At 45.0% G+C, this 13509-nt stretch overlaps 1 protein-coding gene across 3 annotated transcripts in view; it reads left to right on the top strand.

Annotated features, from left to right (window-relative positions):
* Positions 1-233: 233 nt before the first annotated feature.
* Positions 234-13509, top strand: part of RNF130 (ring finger protein 130) — a 161121-nt gene continuing 147845 nt past the window's right edge. Inside the window, exon 1 of one of the 3 annotated variants that reach the window (XM_009450321.5) lies at positions 234-891. In XM_009450321.5, the coding sequence (XP_009448596.3) occupies positions 645-891 (247 nt within the window). In that variant the 5' untranslated portion in view covers positions 234-644. The remainder of the gene's footprint in view (positions 892-13509) is intronic. The other 2 variants (XM_009450322.5, XM_001143540.8) reach the window with 2 other exon arrangements.

Raw genomic sequence — 13509 nt, 5'->3', positions numbered from 1 at the left:
CTTTGTAGTCTGTTCTCACACATTTCCATACGTCCTCGCAAATCTCCCGGGCTCCACGCCCTGCGGCTATCACGCCCGACAGAGAAACAACCAGCGCCAGCGGCTGACCCGGCTGCCCGGGCCCTCGTGCAGGCGGGCGGGAGCGGACAGGCCCTGGCACGCATGCGCCCGGGGCGGGGCTGCGCCCTAGGCCTGCGCGTTGCCGCTAGACCAGCGGTGGGAGGGCGGGGCGGCGGCGGACACGCGCCTCAGGCGGCAGCCGCGCGAGAGGGACTTTGTGTTCCTCTGACCCTCCTCGGGGCGCTTCCTCCCGTGCCGCCCTTCCCCTCCCCCGCCGCGTCCTTGCGAGGCGCCTCCCATTCGGTGGGACCGACCCGGGGGGATGGAGGGGGCACGCTTCTACAACCCTCCTGGGACCCCGAAGAGACGCCCGCGTGCGACCTGAGACGCCGCCCTCGCCGAGGGCCCATGGGCGCGTCCCCACGGGCGGGCAGTGGACGCGAGGGCGGCGAGCGGCGGGGCCGCGGCGTCCAAGAGGGCCGCGCGCGCGCGCGCTCCCGCCGCAGCCCGGGCCGCGCCCGCCCCGCCTCTAGGCGCCGGCCCCGGAGCCCGGTCCGCGAGCAGCGGCGGCTGCAGGAGGGACGATGAGCTGCGCGGGGCGGGCGGGCCCTGCCCGGCTCGCCGCGCTCGCCCTGCTGACCTGCAGCCTGTGGCCGGCGCGGGCAGACAACGCGAGCCAGGAGTACTACACGGCGCTCATCAACGTGACGGTGCAGGAGCCCGGCCGCGGCGCCCCGCTCACGTTTCGCATCGACCGCGGGCGCTACGGGCTTGACTCCCCCAAGGCCGAGGTCCGCGGCCAGGTGCTGGCGCCGCTGCCCCTCCACGGAGGTGAGTGCCGGCCCGGGGGCGGCGGGCGGTGGTCGCTGCATCCCGCGTAGGCGGCGGGGCTAGGGTTCCCGGCCCCGGCTCTGGCCCTGGCTCTCCCGCGCTGCCCGGCCGACAGCCCCAGCCAGGGTCGAGGCTTCCGTCGTGGACAGCCCGGCCTGCTCCCGTGGGAACCAGGCTCCAGGAGCGTGACTGGGTTTTTCCCTTCTTTTACAAAAGACTTGGAACGGTCATCTTTGCGTTCAGGCAGCTCGTTTGCTGGAGGGCATTGAGCTGGGAGTTTGCAGGGACAGCGTAGACAAAGGAGGTGGTGCAAGAGCGCAAAACTACTTCATGGGGAGGACGTCTCAGCCTGTATTTTGGAAGCGGCAGGTTCCTGAAATCACGGACTTAAGGCTGCGCTAGATCTGGAAGGATGCGGCCCTTTTCTAATATAAAAACGTGCCGTTTTTCTTAAGTGGTAAATTGGGGGGGGGGGCGTGTAAATGGAAAATGGACATCTTCCCTGTTGCTTTTGGCTCTTGTTCTTGCCCTAGTAGTTTTACTGTAATTTGACGCCTGAAAATGTCACATTATGAGGATCTTCTGACACTAATCGGAACTACTAGCCAAGGCTTTTCAGGTCACGGGTGCCGACCAAAAGGGAAATAGGTAAAATTTTCAAGAATTGTCTTTGAAACCATTAGGCTTAATGTCATGTTTTCCTGTAAACAAGGGCTTTGTTTAGTTGATTATTTGGTGTAAACATGTATTTGTTTAAATTATTAGTCATGGTTTGAAAGAAACCTTTTGCACATCGTGGAATATGATTTTTTGGGTTTTGGCCCACGCTGAACTTTTGGGAGATATCTGCTATTATCCCCACCCTCATTGTCACCCTGAGAATGCTGAGAGGGGATTTTTCTTTTCTAAACTGCTGTTCATGTTAGGATGACCTAAAGTAGACAACCTAAATAAGTCATGGTTTGCTTGTACACTCTTAAGATACTAACATATTATGCCCCTCTGAGGTCTGTATTTGTATGCCAAAGTGCTAAGCTGTTTTCTTCTTTGAGACAGTCTGGCTGGGGAAAAATAATCACATAAGGCTTTTACTGTAGCCTGTCCGCAACTCAGACTGGGCTTTGAAAAGTCCGTTTTACACCAGTAATCAGGTGCTTAAGGTGCATATCTCATCTCTACTGTGTTAAAAATGGCAGTTAGGGTCCCAGCTTGGCCATAGAAACAACTTTTGTCTTGGGTTCATTCAGTAAATATTTGCGTTCCTGCTCTGTGCCAGTCACTGTGGTTGAGATGCACAGTGTTGCCAGACTGGCAACTAACAATGGTAGCCTCTTTTCTGGTGGAGAGAACCGTGAGGGTCACGTGGAAGGGTAGAAAGAGGAAGGGGAGGCAAGCTGTTCTGGAGCAAGAGCTGGTCCTCTGCAGTGTTGTGAAATCTGTGGTTTGTCTTTGAGGCTTGGTTCCATCAGGCACCCCAAATCCATGGTCTGAACTTCAGATCCTTGCCTCCACGGTGTTCGTGTGCTTCAGCTACTTGTTGCTTGCCTGTCACCCCAAACAAAAGCCCCGTCTTTGAGAAAGCTTGTTTTAGGTGTTTCTGTAGAAGGGTATTGGAAACTAAGTCATGTGTATTCAGGTATGGATGAAGGTTAGTCCTGTTCCCCTCTCAGTGGGGAGGCAGCATTGTAGGATTAAAGGTTCTGAGTCAGGCCTGTGCTTTACGTCTATTGTGTGACACTGGAAAAGTAACTCCGCCATTTAGCCTGTTTGCTCATCTGTAAAATGGAATGATGAAATGTACATCTCTTAAGGTTGTTGACAGGTTTAAACGGTTCATTAATTCTGAAAAGAGGAGATTTGTTAACCTAGAGGAATCTCTCAGTTGGTGAGATTTTAGACACTGCAACAAAATGAACACATTTGGGCAGTGTGTGAAGACTGGGTGTGAAGTCAGTCCCCTTGAGTTTTAGCCTCCCTTTCCTTGATTCCCTAGGGGTCATTCTGTGTCCGTCCCACAGGGGCTTGCTCCAGGTTTTCTCGGGGTGGGGGTGGGGGTGGGGGTGGGGGATTCTACAGGTGGTTTATGTCTGGCTTTGTACCAAGGGTCTTCACACATATGCAGTTTTTCAGTCCAGCAAATATTAATTGAAATCCTGTGTGCCCAGTCTCAGTCAAGGCATTGGTGAAGGAGAGGCAACAGCAGTGAACAAAACAGATTTTAAAAAATCCGTCTCTATGAAGCATAGCTTCTGCTGGGATCTTTGTAAGTTAACCTACCTGTCAGTAGTTTCTAAACCTATGGGTTTATATGAAATTTAAATCTTCTGCTGTTGCAGTAGGAACTTAGGAATTTATTTTAGAAACAGAAATGGTGATCTAAATCTGTTAAAATTATTCGTGTTTAAGAAAATGATTTAAAATTGGAATACTTGGGTATTTTACATTATAATCTTGATTTAATGAGTTTCACAATTTTTTAGTTTTAGAAAAAATAGTGCATCTTTATGACCTTGATGCTCTTATAATTTTGAATTGAGGAGAATTCTTGACATGTTTATTGAGGACTTACTGCACGTTGACACTAAGCAAAGTAATGCTCAGATTACACACAAAGTTATCAGACAGGTCCTGGTGGAAAAACAGCTGTGGCCAATACGTGAAATTCATGAAAATTTGTTTTGAGGGTGTTTGATAGAAATGAACATAAAGACAAAAGAACTTTATAGTTTTCCTAGAGTTGAACCTGATGGCTCATTTTGAAGCTGTGGATTGATTTATGAAACTAGAAACCTTCCTGTTCGCTTTGCAGTGCTACTATCAGTTTGGCACATGTGAATTTCTGAATAACATTTATTTGTCCTATCCCTTTAAAGAGCAAATAGTCAATTTTTTTTCTTAGGCACTTTGGTATTTTAAAAGTATATTTTGGCAAGTGCTATACTTTACGTAGTATACTTTATGAGATATCTTATAAACAAGTGTACTTTAAAAATATGTCTTTGTCATTAAGTCGAATGCATTGGTGGGTGTAGAATCATTTGCCTGGGGCTAACACATTTTATATTTTAACTGGTAAAGAATTCGTGTTTAGAAACGGAGTTTTGAAAGAACATGTCTTGTATTTATGCACAGATCACGGTTGCTTTCTTATTACTTACTCAAATGGTGAGCTTAGAACTAGGAGCAAAATATTTAGGTACCTTTGCGGAGCAGCCTAGCTAGGGTCTGCTGTGGAGCAGACATTGTAAATGTGCTTTATGTGTGTGCACACTAACTTTTTGTTTGGCCCCAGAGTGGGGGTTGGGAGAGGAGAAAGCCCTGTGTTGATGATGTGATTATGTATGCAGATGTGCTGGTGGGGAAGAGTTTAGTATCGGCCACTTCTTGCTTTGCATAGAAATTTTCAGGATTGGATGTTACAGCCTTAGAGAATAATTTTACCAAATAATAAATCTTGTTTTGCTAACTTGCTTAGGGATACAATAAAACTCAAAAAAGTGAATCTTAGGTTTTCATGTTTAAAAATGTAATCCTATTAGACGAAGCCTTTAATGGTTCCTTTAATGAATCTGAAATCGGTTTTTAGAAATTCTCATGAACAGTGGAGGAGATTGATGTGAAAACAGGATTTGGGTGAAAGGGGTCATGTAATGTTTGAATTCATAACAGCAAAGGCAGGGGCTATTGGACACAGATTTCAAAATGTTCAGAGAAAAAGGATATATGATCATGGGAGCAGGGTCTCTGAACATTCAGAAAGAGCTGGAGGCTCTAAAAATCAAATTTTAACATAAATAGGCTGGCAAGAGAAAAGGGGATGTATATAATCAATTATATTTATGTTGAACTTTACAGCTTATGACATGTTTTTACATACCGTGTTTTTCCTTCACATTTGAATGATGATTTCCATTAGCCTATAAATATTTGAATTTTTTTAAAAACCACTTGATCTCTCCACCAAATCCCTATCCTGCTACCACCCCATTTCTCTCTTACAGCGAACCTCTAAACGTTATCTACATTTACTGCCTCTGATTTTTCCTCCTGCTGCTCTTCTCTTTGTGAAGGTCTTCTATTGCCGTGCCAGTGATTTTGATGAAGACGTGGCATACGTAACATATATTTGATAGCAGGGTCAGAATTGCAAAGATCTTAATGTGTACAATGATGGGCTATATAGCTTTAAAAAATTAATAGGAATGAAGACATAGATTTGGGTTAAAAAAAATTCACCTTCATGGAGGGGAGCAGAAGGGAGCTAAGGCTTAGCTACCTGTCAGATGACAAAGCTTGTGAGCTCTCACTGACCTCACCCCACCTTGCCCTGTCTAATCTTGCGCTGCATTTGGGCCTCAAGACTAGATAACTTCTAAGATCCCTCCCACCTTGAACAAAGTGTGACTGTAAATTAGTAAGACATGTCTTTTATTTTATTTTAAGGACAGGGTCTTGCTCTGTTGCCCAGGCTGGAATGCAGTGGTGTGGTCATAGCTCTCTGTAGCCTTGACCTCGGGGAGTCGAGTGATTGATCCTCCTGCCTCAGTCTCCCAAGTAGCTGAGACTGCAGGTGCACGCCATTATACCTGGCTAATTTTTTTATTTTTTATTTTTATTTTTATTTTTATTTTATTTTATTGTTTTGAGACAGAGTTTCGCTCTTGTTGCCCAGGCGGAGTGCAATGGCACGATCTCGGCTCACCGCAACCTCCACCTCCCGGGTTCCGCCTTCCTGCCTCAGCCTCCCTAGTAGCTGGGATTACAGGCATGTGCCACCACGCACGGCTAATTTTTTGTATTTTTAGTAGAGATGGGGTTTCTCCATGTTCATCAGGCTCGTCTCGAACTCCCAACCTCAGGTGATCTGCCCGATACCTGGCTAATTTTATAGATTTTTTATAGAGACAGGGTCTCGCTGTATTGCCCAGGCTAAGACAAATCTTTTTAAACAAACTTGCTAGACTGTACCCATGAGGGACAGTGTTGTTCTTGTCCCTCATGTTGGGGAGTATGTTAGTCATATTGGGAAGGTATATTAGTCTGTTTTCATGCTGCTGATAAAGACATACCTGAGACTGGGAAGAAAAAGAGGCTTAATTGGATATACAGTTTCACATGGCTGAGGAGGCCTCAGAATCATGGTGGGTGGCAGAAGGTACTTCTTACATGGCGGCAGCAAGAGAAAATTAGGAAGATGCAAAAGTGGAAACCCCTGATAAAAACCATCAGATCTGGTGAGACTTATTCACTGTCACGAGAATAGTATGGGGGAAACTGCCTCCATGATTCCGGTTATCTCCCACTGGGTCCCTCCCACAGCACGTGGGAATTATGGGAGTACAATTCAAAATGAGATTTGGGTGGGGACACAGAGCCAAACCATATCAGAGGGCGTGTGTATGTGTACACATATATGCACATATTATCCAGCAGTGAAAACATTAAACATTATTAGGATGACACTGTTTAATGTTTGTGATATTACCTTTTTGATTGAATAATTTTATAAAGTCTGCAATATGTAAAATTTTTATCTTTTCTTGATAGATTTGAATTTGGACAATAATTGAAAGTTATTCCGAGGCAGTTGTGAATAAGATACCTGCTTAAGCAAGGTAATGAAAGTTTAATTAAAAAAAAAGAGAAACTATAAAGGAAGGAAACATTTTTTTCTGTGTTTGTGAACTCTTTCTTTACATAGTTTTTTTTTTTTTTTTTTTTTTTTTTTGAGACGGAGTCTCACTCTGTCGCCCAGGCTAGAATGCAGTGGCATGATCTTGGCACACTGCAACCTCTGTCTCCTGGGTTCAAGCAATTCTCCTGCCTCAGCCTCCTGAGTAGCTGGGATTACAGGTGCCCACCACCACACCCAGCTAATTTTTTGTATTTTTAGTAGAGACGGGGTTTCACCATGTTAGCCAGGATGGTCTCGATCTCCTGACCTCATGATCCGCCTGTCTCGGCCTCCCAAAGTGCTGGGATTACAAGTGTGAGCCACCGTGACCGGCCTAGTGCCTGTACTTTAACCACTTCTTTGTACAGCTTCCCAAGTGGGTTTAATAAATTATGATATATCCACTCAGTGGAGTGTTACACAGCCATAAAACGGGAACATTGTGAACTACGATTGTGTTAAATTTATTTACAGTGGGTGAGGACTCCAGATAGGATGCAGACATAAAAATGGTTGTGTTATATCGATTAGATAATGGGTGACATTTCTCTTAAAAATTATTGTTAATTTTTACTATGAAAGGGGAAAATTTTCCATGAAAGGACAGGGGGAAAAGTCGTACCTTCTGAAGGGGACAACCAGGAACGAGTAGGTCTTTGCAAGATTTTTTTTTTTTTTAATTCATTCTGTAGCTCCAAGAACAAAATGAATTCCAAGCATTGGTTAGGATTATTAAGGAACTGGAAGATACTAGGAAAATGTTGAAAAAGGCGTGTTTTTTCTCTACTAAGACAAGAGGCACTGTAGGACCAAGACAACTTGGTCCAAATGTGAAGCAGGCTAAAATATGTCAGAATTTTGAGCAGTTTGTGAATCCTAGAGAAGTAAGTGGAATCCTAGTTCAGGACTTGGCTTTTAGTGTAATATTTATATGCTGATGATATTAATGCTCTTACTGGTTTTGTGGTTTTCACTGCTTAGAACTAATCTGTAGTTAAAGCATGGAAGACTTAATTCTAGTTACAGAGCAGAAAGCTTGAGACTCTACAAACACAGATGACAAAGGTGGAGAAATGGAAGAGAGAAAAGTTAGGGAGGGCGAGGGAGTCAGTGTATTCATCTCACGGGATGGGGATTCAAGAGATAGTTTCTAGTTGCGAAGCTAGAAAGGTTTAAAAACAGAGGAAAATGAACATAACAATAAAATTGGGAAGAAGGGGAGATGAAGAGTAAGTGAACACACAATCCTAATTAGTGACATCATATATCTGCACACAATTTCCAAAGTTGGCAGACCAAGAAATGATGGCTAGAGACCTGTTTGGAACGGTGAAATAGACCACCAGAAGAACTAAAAACTGTTGGAAGTGGTTGCCTCTGGGGACTATGGGCAGGTAGGGTGACTGGGGCAGCTGTGTGTCATTGCAAGCCATTGAACGAAATTGCTTTTTTCATAGATGCATGCAGTTAAGATTCCCACTCTTTTCCCTTTGCTTGCTGCAAATGAATCTGCTCCCTATTTTTATTTTTTCTCATTTGAGAAGCTCGTTATTTTCCCAGCATCTTCTCCAACTCCAGTGACATGCTGTGGAATTTGAGATTGTGCACAAACTAAACAGTATTTCAGGAGACTCTGAAATCAGGGAAAGCTACTGTTAAATTGATTTTATTCCATAAATAGGCTTAAATCCATGGACATAAAATAATTTATTATAATAGGTCCTACGTTGCCTAGCTCATAGTGTTTCCATTTTCTCTGGCACTTCCCTCCTTCCCCAGTCCACTGTGGCAAGCTCTCAGCGGTAATGGAATTGAGCACAGTGTGATTGTGTCCTTTGTCCCCATTGGATAGAATGAGTTATCTTTCAGCCCCCTCCTGGCTTCTCACTTCTCTTCTTTTTTGATGTAATTCCATGAAATCACCTCTTTTTCCTCTGTCTTCCAAAAATAATTTTGTATTTACAGAAGTCTTTTGTAAACACAAAATTTCCATTGTGGGTGAACCATGTACCGTTGGTCTTTCTCATGCTTCCTACAGCTCAACAGCTGAGTGTTGCTGGGAAAAGTCTTAGGTTTGAGATCAGACGTGTTAAGAAAAACCAAATGGGCACTTAACAGTGTCCAGTAATCCAAAAATATTTTCTTGTAATGAAATAAGACAACACTGAGACAGGAATTGTTTTCTCTCCACGTGCCTCCTGTTACCTCCTCCCGTACCTTGATTTTTAGCCTAGGCCTCTCTAGGTTCATGCGCTTGGCTGCCTATTGGTATCTTTACTTCAGTGTCACAAAGACATCTCCAAATTGATAAGCTCCAGATGGAGCTTTGATTCATTTTTTCACCTCCCTATCTGCTACCACTGCTCTCCAGTCTTTCCCATCTCAATAAATGACATCGCCATCCACCCTTGTTATTTACACAAATTAGGACCATCCTTGCTTCTTTGGCTCACATTCCACATCTAATCCATCCTTCGTGATTTACCTCTAGAATGGATCGTACGTATCTGTTGTTTGACATTTTCACGGCTGCCGCCTTAGTTCAGGCAACTATCATTTCCTACTCTCTTTTTCTTGGTCTCTCTGCCTTTTTTCTTAACTTCTTTCAATCTTTTCTTCTATAGTAGCCAAAATAATCTTAAAGGTTCACCCAGTCATGTTGCTGCTTGCTTAAACCCCTGCAGCGGCTCGTCATCATCCTTAGAACGGACATCAGAAGTCTCTGTGCAGTATGAGGTGTTCACTACCTGGTCTAGCTCCAGCCCCTTCCTCCTCCCCACCCCCAGGTCATTTCACCCTTACTCACCTTCTGAAACCATTCTGATACTCTTTCAGTTCCCAGGGCTTCTATGTCTTCTTTACAGTGTGTGCCCTCTGGTTGGCATCCCACAGTGTTTGCTATATTAGTGGAACTTTACAAAAATTCTTGGGTTCTGTAAAATGGCCAGTTAACGGGACAGATTGAGAATCTTAGAATGTAATGGCCATTAGTAGTCAACAAGTCAAGTCCCCCATCTGAGGCTTCAGCATTCCAGTCAGATACTTGTACAGGTTAAGATTGAACAAATGTGACAGAAGTCTACCACATTCATCTCTGGCAAACCCAATGTTAGAAAGTCTTTTTCATCTGGAAAAAAATGGTTCAGGTATTTATAGACACTTTCCTTGTCTGACTCAAGTCCTCTAACCTTTAGGCTTCATATCCCTATTTATTTTGACCATTCTTGGGAATATGGTATCTTAAACCTCAGAATGCATTTGTCTATTAATATTCCACTTAAAGGGTGTAGTAGGTGCTGTAGTCTCAATGTTGGTGTCCCACCCAAATTCATATGTTGAAGCTCCATTTCCAATGTGATAGTGTTAAGGGGTGGGGCCTTTGGTGGTGATTAGGTCTGAGGGCAGAGCTCTCATGAATGGGATTAGTGCCCTTATAAAAGAGGCTGGGGGGACCGGGCGCAGTGGCTCACACCTGTAATCCCAGCACTTTGGGAGGCCGAGGCAGGTGGATCACGAGGTCAGGAGATCCAGACCATCCTGACCAACATGGTGAAACCCCATCTCTACTAAAAAAATAAATAACAAAAATTATCTAGGCGTGGCTGTGTGTGCCTGTAGTCCCAGCTACTCAGGAGGCTGAGGCAGGAGAATTGCTTGAACCTGGGAGGCAGAGGTTGCAGTGAGCCAAGGTCGTGCCACTGCACTCCAGCCTGGGTCACAGAGTGAGACTCCGTCTAAAAAAAAAAAAAAAAAAAAGGCTGGGGGAGGGGGAAGCATGTTTGCCCTTTTCTGCCATGTGAGGACACAAAGAAGTCTCCATTGATGAAGCGGACAGCGGGCCCTGACACCACATCTGCTGGTGCCTTGAACTTGGACTTCCCAGCCTACAGAACTATGTGAAACAAATTTGTGCTGTTTATAAATTACCCAGTCTAAGGTATTTTGTTACAGCAGCCCGAAAGGACTAAGAGATGAGTTAAATAGTGTCCACAAAAATTCATGTCCCCCTAGAACCTCAGAATGTGCCCTTATTTGGAAATAGGATCTCTGCAGATGTAATTAGTTGAGAATCAGGATAAAATCATTCCAGTTTACTGTGGGCCCTAAATCCAACGACTAATGTCTTATAAGAAGAGGAAAAGATACAGAAAGACACACAGAGAAGGCGGCCATAGGAAGAAGGAGGTTACAGAGATGGCATCATTCTGCCACAAACCGGCGGGTGCAAAGGATGGCTAGCAGCCATCAGACGCTGGGAGAGGGGCTGGAGGTGGTTTTTCCCTTGAGCCTCCAGTAGGAATCAGCCCTGCTCACACCAGACTTTGGGGCCCCAGAACTGTGAGACAATGAGACTGTGTTGTTTTAAGCCACCAAGTTTGTGATGTCTTGCGGCCGCCACAGGAAACTAATACAAAGAGAATCCCAGCGTTGAACACAGGCGTGCAGGGTTAGCTTTGCCAGCACAGGAGAGAGTCGAGCTATACTTTCTTCATCCTTCTGGATGTGCCTGAAGTCACGTCAGTTGTTGTGGTTTTTTCCAAAAGACCATCCTGAGCCCACTGTTGATTAAACTTCCAGTGTTTTCCACCGAGGCTGCTCCTAAGCCATCAGCCATTTCATTCAGCCTTTCAGGATACTTGCTGAATCCTGATGCGTCACCCACAGTCTTTACTCTTTCTAGCAGCTTGTGTCACTAGTGAATGCATGAACATAGCTTTCTTTTTTTTTTTTTTTTTTTTTGAGACGGAGTCTCGCTGTCGCCCAGGCTGGAGTGCAGTGGTGCAATCTCCGCTCACTGCAGGCTCCGCCCCCCGGGGTTCACGCCATTCTCCTGCCTCAGCCTCCCGCGTAGCTGGGACTACAGGCGCCCACCACCTCGCCCAGCTAATTTTTTGTATTTTTAGTAGAGACGGGGTTTCACCGTGTTAGCCAGGATGGTCTCGATCGCCTGACCTCGTGATCCGCCCGCCTTGGCCTCCCAAAGTGCTGGGATTACAGGCGCCCGGCCGAACATAGCTTTCTGTATCTTCATCTAGGTTAGTGGTTCTTAGCCTTTTGCTTTATAGATCCCCTTTGATAAGTGATGAAAGCTGTGTACCTTTCTCCAGAAGACTACATATTTATGTAGAGATACACAGAACTTTTAATAAGGTTAGGAGGCCAGTTGCCTCTTGAAGCCCCAAGTTAAGAATCCCTGCTCTAAGTTAGGGTAGAAGTGCTGGCAAGTGAATGAACAGGCCCTCGCGGTGTATTGCTAAAAATCTAGGCTGGTGGATGTTATTCCATTAATCAGCACTCTTCAAGGATGGCCATTTCACAGCGTTTTCTAATTCACTTTATTGACTTTGCATTTATCATGTGTTTCTTCAGCTTATGATATCATAAAAGACATAATCAGATGCTTTGCTGGAAAAAACAAGGATACTTTATGTACTTTGTTCCTGATTGGCTAGGCCAGGAGCCACTGCACGGAAGGAAAAGAAGTGAATCTTTCATGGCTTAGCCTTGGTGTGTTAGTTTCTTATTGCCACAGTAACAAATCACCAAAAACTAGGTGGCTCACAGCAACACCAGTTTACTCCTCTTACAGTTCTGGGGGTCAGAATTCTGAAATGAGTTTTACTGGCCTGAGTGAGACCAAGGTGTTGGCAAGACTGCGTGGCTTTGGAGCTCTCGGGGAATCATTTCCTTGCCTTTTTCAGCTTGTAGAAGCTGCCTGTGTTCCCTGGCCCATGGCCCCTTCCCCCATCTTCAAGTCTCTGACTTTGACTTTCTCCGTCTGTCACCCACATTTAAAAGACACTTGTGATTACATTGGGCCCACCCAGACAGTCCAGGAGAATCTCTTTATTGTAAAGTCAGCTGATGATCAACCTTGTTTCATCTGCAACCTAGTTCCCCCTTGCCCTGTAACCTGATGTATTCACTGACAGGTCCTGGGGATTGGGAGACGGACATCTTTGAGGGAGCCGTCGTTCTGCCTCTCTCACGTAGCAGGCCTGTGCTGGCACCCCACCATTACAGCTTTCTCTTCACACTGTCTGCAGATTATTCCTTCAGTAATCATTTGTGAAATTTTTCTAAGGCTTAGCAGGACCCTAATGGGTCAGTTGTTTTCACGGCTCACCTTCATTGTTTCGTATCAGTGCTCTGTACACGGGTTAGTTTTCCAGCATTTCTTTTCTATGACTCCTTAAAGGTCAGTGATGCACCTTCTCATTTGCATGTTATCAGCAGACTAATTCATCTGGATCAGAAAAATCCTAAATTCCTGTGGGACAGTTGCCTCAAGTATTCATTCATCAAATAATTATTAAGCACCTACTGAGTTCCAGACAGGACAGGAAGTTCCTGCATGCTGTTGCTGTCTGGTGGGGGGAAGTAAAAGGAGTCAGCTCTTGTGTCCTATCTGGGGAAAGCAGACCGTTACACAGGTCATAACACGATTATTTAATCATAGTCTTGGGAAAGCATCGGGATGCTGAGAGCATAAATGGCAGAAGAGACTCAGTCTAGGGTGGTCAAGGCGTCCCTGAAGAAGTGATGTTTCAGCTGAGACGGCAGCATGAGCAGATATTACACTGAGAGGGGGCAGAAAGGAGGATGTTTCAGTCCAAGGAAATATACACGAAGACTAAAAGGTGCAAAAACCGTGATGTACTTGTGGAATTTGAAAGGAGTTAGAGAGTAAGGGGGAGAGTGGGGCACAGTAGAGTTGAAAAAGTCAGTGTTTTCCAGGCCTTGTTAGGGTTTTGGACTTTATATAAGAGGAATGGAAAACTATTGGAGGGATTTTTGTTGGTGTTTTAAGATTTTTTAATTGTGGTAAAATAACGTATAAAATTGACCATCTAACTGTTAAGTCATGGTAAGTACATTTCCACTGTTGTGCGACCCATCTACAGAACTCTTTGTCTTGCAAAATGGAAACTCTATACCCATTA

Source organism: Pan troglodytes, chromosome 4 (genome assembly GCF_028858775.2).
Source record: "Pan troglodytes isolate AG18354 chromosome 4, NHGRI_mPanTro3-v2.0_pri, whole genome shotgun sequence".
Taxonomy (NCBI): domain Eukaryota; kingdom Metazoa; phylum Chordata; class Mammalia; order Primates; family Hominidae; genus Pan; species Pan troglodytes.
The sequence above is the reverse complement of the archived record's forward strand: the minus strand, read 5'-3'. Positions and strand labels throughout refer to the sequence as shown.